The 7110-nt window shown below is 44.3% G+C and overlaps 1 protein-coding gene across 1 annotated transcript in view; it reads left to right on the top strand.

The window, feature by feature from the left end:
- sack1c (scaffolding CK1 anchoring protein C) overlaps positions 1–7110 on the top strand; it is a 16505-nt gene that overhangs the window by 2136 nt on the left and 7259 nt on the right. Inside the window, exons 2-3 of the mRNA XM_023393261.2 lie at positions 2360–2527; positions 4021–4145. Of these exons, the coding sequence (XP_023249029.1) occupies positions 2360–2527; positions 4021–4145 (293 nt within the window). The remainder of the gene's footprint in view (positions 1–2359; positions 2528–4020; positions 4146–7110) is intronic.

Genomic DNA, 7110 nt, shown 5'->3' with positions numbered 1-7110 from the left:
CCCCGCTGACATGTTTGATCAGCTCTTATCTGGCTCTGTCACTCATTCAGCGGCTGACCTCGGCTCGCGGGTCGGAGGAGTTTGACTCTCTGATCTCCGTCTCCATGGTGGACATGAGCACAGGTGGATTATGAGTCAATGGGCCCCTGGACTCAGACATGTGAAAAGCCCCCCACCCTTCTTTTACAGGCGCTAGACACCCAGACTGACAGAGACTCTGTGGGTGTTTTGTATCTACCTGTAGTCGGTTTTTGTCTCTTTGTGGTTGTTCAGCTTCTCTGCGGTTGTTTTGTGTCTCGTTTGCAAATCTGTGTGGTCATTTTTTTTGACTTGTTGCGGTGTTGTTTGTGTCTTTATGGCTGTTTTACATTTCTTTGTGGTTTTTTAAGCTTCTCTGTGGTTGTTTTGTGGCTCGTTGTTGTTTGTAGTCATTTTGCACGTCTTTTTAGTCACTTTATGTCTCTTTTTGATTGTATCTGTTTATTTACGGTTGTTTTGTGTCTCTTTGTGGTTGTTTGTGTCTCTTTGTGGTTGTTTTGTGTCTCTTTGTAGTCCCTTTTTGTCTCTTTGGTCTGTGCCCTTTAGTCCCGTTCAGTAACACCTCCATTGGACTCACTGCCACTTTGGATTCTGTAGAAATGAAATGCAGCACTTAGGCAGCATAATAATCATTAACTTGACCCTGATGGCGTATTGACTCGTTATCAGTTTAATGTAAAACGTGGGGTTATAACTTATGACTGAAAGTTCTGGGTTTATCATGAATGTCGTCTCATGATTGCTGGACTAACAGTCAAATAAGGAACAGCTGGTTTATTGAGAGCGAGGCACATGTTGCAGATGAGTCACGTCTCCACAGACTCTTCCTTCTTCTGTGTGTATAAATAGACGGGGTTTATGTGCAGGAGTCTGCTGCTAATATAAAATTTAAAAAAAAAAAGGAATTGAAACCCGCATCAAATGTTGTGCGGAGACACGAGGAGGAGGAGGAGCCTCGTTCTCTCAGACGCCGCAGTAACACTGACCTCTTTCTCACACGCTTGTGCAGAGTCAGCAGGTGTCAGATCAAATGACACTCTGAGTGCAGTTCATCCGCTGTGTGTGTCGGCAGAGCCGGACTTCACCTTCACAAAAAACATTTTATAACACATTAACATCAGTTTGTTTTACAGTTGAACTGGTTTCATGTTTTAACCATCACAGGATTCACCTGAAATAAATTGGTGTATTTCCTGCACATGAATGTTTTTCCTGTTGCTTTCACTGACAGCTGATGAAAGTGTCTCTCAGGTGCCTTCAGTCAGTTGAAGTATGTGTTATTCATTTGCAAACGGTGACATGGCATGTGCATACACGCTCGTAGGCGTGTATGCATCTCATCGTGTTCTCACACACATTCTTGGTGTACATTAGTACGTTAATGTTGCATAACACACACCGTATGGAGGGCCCTTTCTTTTCTTCTCAGTGCGTATGAAGAGTGTGTTTGTAAAGCGAGACGTTCAATATTTATGCTGAATTAAAGCTGGATTACCGACGGAGCAGAGCGGGAAAATGTCCCCCGCCGCCCCCTGAGCTGCAGGGGCCCGAAAAAGCTTCAGTTTTAGGGCAGAACTCTTCGGGACACGTGTAGATAAAACAAAATCCAGGAAAAACTCCAAAGCACTCTCCTTTTATAGATGATTAAAAGCCTTTATTATCCAGGTTTAATCTTGTTAATCCTAAAAACAAACTGTGACACATTTCAGCTTCGAAGACTCGGCGCCACGATCCTGAAGCCATTTTAATAGTTTAAGAAAAGAGATTTTAAGACCCAGTTTTAATCTGTGCCAGCTGCTTTTTGGTCATTTGATTAGTGAATTTATGTGTTGTGATATTTAATTTTGGACATCTGACCTAAGAGAAGACCCTGGGTTTGGTTCTAATTCTAACCACCTGTACTTTACATTGTGTTGACGTGGTGCTTCTCCACATTAACTTATTATTTACACATGAACCGTCTGACGTGCAGAAAGCCTGGGGCCGGGTCGTCTTCCTGTAAAGGAGTAGTCGTTGGTTTCTGGGTCTCTGGGTTAAATAAAGCTGCTATTTGCTATTTGTTGTTTGTGTGCACTGCACTGTAGGAGAACCTGGAGGCATCTGGAGGGGCCCAACAGAAATGTTTCTTCCCCCCCCGGGGCGTCAGGGCAGGTTAATCCAGACACTCTGTGAACGTGTTCCTCACAAAACCAGTTGTAGTTTTCTTTAAAGCTATAATTATCTTTTGTTTTGAAAATATTGAGTCAGAAATCCTTGTAGTTAAATCTGTATCTGTTATCTAAACAGTGGAGGGCCCCCCCCCCCTCCCCCCCCGCTCCAGGTGATCGCGCTGGTGATGGACGTGTTCACAGATGTGGACCTGATGTGCGATCTGATGGAGGCGTCCAACAAGCGCAAGGTCCCCGTCTACATCCTGCTGGACGAGAAGCAGCTCAGCTACTTCACGGACATGTGCTCCGCGCTCGACATCCAGAACTCGCACCTGAGTGTAAGAACTGTCCCGAACACACACTCTGTTTTACTTCTGTAACGTTTCATTTCTCAGGCAAGAGACGCCTGAAAGACAGACACACCCACTGACACACAGAGACGGTGAAGATCAGCTGTTTCCCGCCTGAATATCAGTGAAAATAAAAGAGTCGAACCACAATGATCTACACTTTAGCGCTTTAGCTTTAGCACAGACGCTGAAGGTCATGATGATAATGATGAATGAATGTAGAAAATAAGCCATTTTTATTCTTAATCAGCGTGAGCCCATCAGCTGCTGTTTTAACTCGCAATAAAACTCTGGTTTGCATCCGCTAATGAGAGAGTTGATGTTAATGAGGACACGCTGGGAGTACGTCCTCATTAAGCCGCTCTGTCTGGTGTTTTTCTCCCATCGGCCCCGCAGATTGTGTGAATCTGAAGATGGCAGCTGTTGTATCACCACTTCATGTTTGTTCCCTCGTCTGACAACAGACACAGAGAAATGCGTAGATGGAAACAACTGTTTTATGAATTTATCAGCGTCACAACAAAGTAGAAGTGAAGACGGGGAGTAACTAAGTCTGTGTCACAGTCGGCTGCAAAGTTCAGTCCTCTTTAACTTTTCTTTGTGATCAGTCATTTTAAAGCTCCATATTTTCTTCTTCTTCTTCTGTGGTTTATTTGAAGTGTTGATACATAAGAAGATATATTTGTGGTTTTAAGACCCAAAAACCGTCTCAGTGTAGTTTTACATCTCCTCTCTCAGGCTTCTCTCTGGAGCTCTAGTGACAACAGGTCGGTGAGCCAATCAGAAGAGAGGAGGCTCTGAGCCTCTCTTCTGATTGGCTGACTGTTTTCTGAGTGATCCAATAAAAATACAGCAGATTTCAGGTAAAAACACTCGGAGAAACCAAATCCAAGGTTTGGATGGTGGGTCCAGGTGGGCGGGGCTTGGTGACTGCTTTATTGTGACATCACAAAGTTCCAGAAGTCCTGACGGCTGGTTTTAAGGCTCAGTTTCTGAATACAGGCTGTGTGCATTTCTCTGTGGACTGAGGCTTTGATACTTTCACAGTATTAATATAGAAGCTAGAGCTGATCTATAATCACACTACACATGGACACAGACCTTTACACTGGAGGAGCTTTAATTGTGGATGTAAGGATTTTGAGACGACGTCTCAACCGTAAAATAGTGAGTTGGATCTCTTAGTGTGTGTGTGTGTGTGTGGCTGTGTGTGAGAAAGTGTTTTGCAACCTCTGCTGTACAGACGTCTCTACACTGAACCTCCAGAAGTCACACTGAAGTGTTAAGAACAGGATTGGAGAGATTGTAACGTGACATGTAGCAGCCTGTAAAAAAACAAACAAGGCAGCACCGACTAAACACAGAACCACCTTCTGATTTTTCTAATTTCTTACGATCCCAGCGTGTTACTCAAATACCGTGTTTCTTCCATGTGCATTTGTTTCTAACGGTAACGCGTGTGTTTGCGTGTTTCCGTGCAGAACATGCGCATTCGCACCGTGTGTGGCGACACGTACTGCACCAAGAGCGGCAAGAAATTCACCGGACAGGTCCTGGAGAAGTTCATGATCATCGACTGTGAAGAGGTCATCGCGGGGTCGTACAGGTGAGCACAGAAAACACACACACGCACACACACACACACACACACACACACACACACACACACACACACACACACACACACACACACATGTGCTAATCATTAAGCATGTACTTAATTAACTTTCTCAGCGTCTAACCACAGCAACAAGGCCTCGCCTCTCTTTTGGCCAGGTGTGCAGTATTACTTAGATGGAGGCTCCGCCCACCCACGCTCAGTGGCGGGGGGACATCATGTCCTGTCTCTCCACCTTGAAAAGATCCGGTCTATAACCCAAACAAAAAAAGTTCCTGAAGGTGTGGGGACGTTCAGTCGGAGTTTGTCCATTTCTAAACCCCATTTATTTCATATCTTTCTTTTCTAAATGCAAAACCCGACCTCCATCACCTCTGTAATACTCCAGGGGCGAAGTACCTCTGTGTATAAGGAATACTGGGTTGGGGTTATATGGACATGGACACGTTCACAATATGAATTCTGTCCATTCGTTAAAAATCCAATAAAAAGATCTTTGAGAAAAGAAAAAAGCAGCGAGTCTGTACAAAAACACAGTTTGCTTATTTTAAATGGGAGATTTCTGTTTGACCTTTTTTCTTTTCTCACTGGTTTGAAGTGTTTTTTTTTTCTCAACTTTATTTCTGATTTTTGCTTATTTTGCATTAAAATGTAGAAATTCTGAAGATTTGAAAGAAAGTTTTTAGTGGCTGTGAAGGGAACAACACATGAAGTGGTGTGTGTACGTGCAGCTGCTGTGTTTGCCGACATGATGCAGCAGTTTTTGCAGTAATTTAAGAAGGCTTAAGAAAGATCACAGATACAGTGTGTGTGTGTGTGTGTGTGTGTGTGTGTGTGTGTGTAAGAAAGCACACAAATAAAGAGACACATTCAAACTGCTAAAGTAAATAAACAGTCGACACAGGAGACGTGAGTCTGCGGAGCGCTCGCGTTTAGTGGTTTGATATTAACTTTGCATCCCTCCTGATAAGAGGAGTAACAGTGGATTACAGTGTAGAGAGAGAGAGAGAGAGAGAGAGAGAGAGAGAGAGAGAGAGAGAGAGAGAGAGAGAGAGAGAGAGAGAGAGAGAGAGAGAGGAGCTGCATTTGAAACTGCAATGAAAATACCTGAGTAAAACCTGTAATTACAGCCACACGCTCGACATGGGGATGATAACGTGACACCGAGGCCTGAGGAGTGAAGGCAGATTTCAGCGTACAGTAAAATAAAGGAGTTTTAGCAAAATGATTCTATCTTTTCTTGTGGTTTTCCACATTTTCAGTTCTGATGAGAAGTTATTAGATCTATAACATGTCAGAAAGATGAAAGATCAAAAATCTCAAAGTTCAGCAGCTGGATGCAGCAGATGTTTGATATTTTTGCTTCATAATCGACTAAAGTGATTGATCGATTATCAAAATAGTTTGTCAGTCGACTAAAACTTATATTTGCTGCTTTAATCGAGTCCTGATGGTAAATTTTTAACATTTAAAAAAAAAAGAGTTTTGAAACAGGGATTTTGTGGCAGTTCTGCTGTGAACTGATCCTTGCACTTTGCACTACAGTGTGTGTGTTTGTGTGTGTGTGTGTGTGTGTGTGTGTGTGTGTGTGTGTGTGTGTGTGTGTGTGTGTGTGTACAGTGTACCAGCGAAGCTGTAAAACTCTGGGGATTGTAACGACTTACTGTTGCAGAGCAGAGGGAGAGTTGATAATGAAGCTTCCTGCTGTAACTGTAACTCTCAGCAAACCTGAAGCGAGTCTCAGTCATAACACACTGTTCGTTTTTGAGCTTCATGAAACTCACAAAGAGCTTTGGGATTGATATTAGAAATAAACGCAGTGCTGTTTTAAAACATGTGTGTGAACAGAGCAGGTGGAGACGGAGCAGAGGTCTGACACATGCTGGTGTTTAGGGAACATATAGTCGTGATGGAGATCTGCACAGAAACACCCCGAACATGTCGGCGTGGACGCATTTGTTTTGGTGTTGAAGCTGCGTTTTGTGTCATGAATTCTACACAGCAGCAGAGCAGAGACGTATGAAGATGCTGCTGGGATTATATTTACTTCTCTTCACTTCTGCTGCTTCGTTACGAGCCGCCCACGCCTCTCAGACGGTCCAGGACCGGGTCCAGGACCGGGTCCAGGACCGGGTCCAGGACCGGGTCCGATCAGTGTCTCCAGAGTCAGAAATAAACACGGAGAAGCAGCGTTTAGTTTTTATGCTCCATAAACTGTTTCTGGACAAAATGTGAGGTGCTTTATTTTGCCAGGAAAAGACAATAAGAACAGTGACACTTGTAGAGGGGACAAAACAGAGACGAAGAAACACAAGGAAGAATGACTAATTAATCAAACAGAAGCAAAACATTTGTATTAAAGTGTTCGAGTGTCGGACACAGGCAGCAGCTCTTAACTGCGAGAGAGTTTCCCTTCCTCTCCTCTCCAGGGAGGTCAGAGGTCAGCGTTAACTAAGTGTGTACAGATTCAGCAGTTTTCTCAGGTGAGGCTCAGGAAGTCCGGGTCAGGTTTCATGACTAATGATTTCCGATCAGATTCATAATTCATGAGTCAAGTATCTGACGGGTGAGATTTTTTCGTAATCTCCCGTTCTGTCATCAATCACCTGATCCAGGTGTGTGTGTGTGTGTGTGTGTGTCCCAGCCTCGTTCGCTCGTTCTGCTCTCCTTCCTCCTCGTGTCACATTCAGGTTGTTTTCTCCTCAAAATTCAGACGTGTCTCAGATTTTGACTCGGCGGTGGCGGCTGCAGCGGAGCGGGTTTATCCGTGGATTAAAGCGTGGCGTCAGAGGTGTGTGTGTGTGTGTGTGTGTGTTGTAACCGGATGGGTAACATCAGGTCAGGCATGCGGGCCGGGCCGACAGGCATCAAACTGCACTGTGGAATGAAGGGCGAGGTCTTGACGAGGTGTTGTTTTATCACCTCATTGCACCCCTCCCTCCCTCCCTCCCTC

Source organism: Seriola lalandi, unplaced genomic scaffold (genome assembly GCF_002814215.2).
Source record: "Seriola lalandi dorsalis isolate HSWRI2012SDOR001 ecotype SW California unplaced genomic scaffold, Sedor1 jcf7180002054932, whole genome shotgun sequence".
In the NCBI taxonomy this organism is placed as follows: domain Eukaryota; kingdom Metazoa; phylum Chordata; class Actinopteri; order Carangiformes; family Carangidae; genus Seriola; species Seriola lalandi.
The sequence above is the reverse complement of the archived record's forward strand: the minus strand, read 5'-3'. Positions and strand labels throughout refer to the sequence as shown.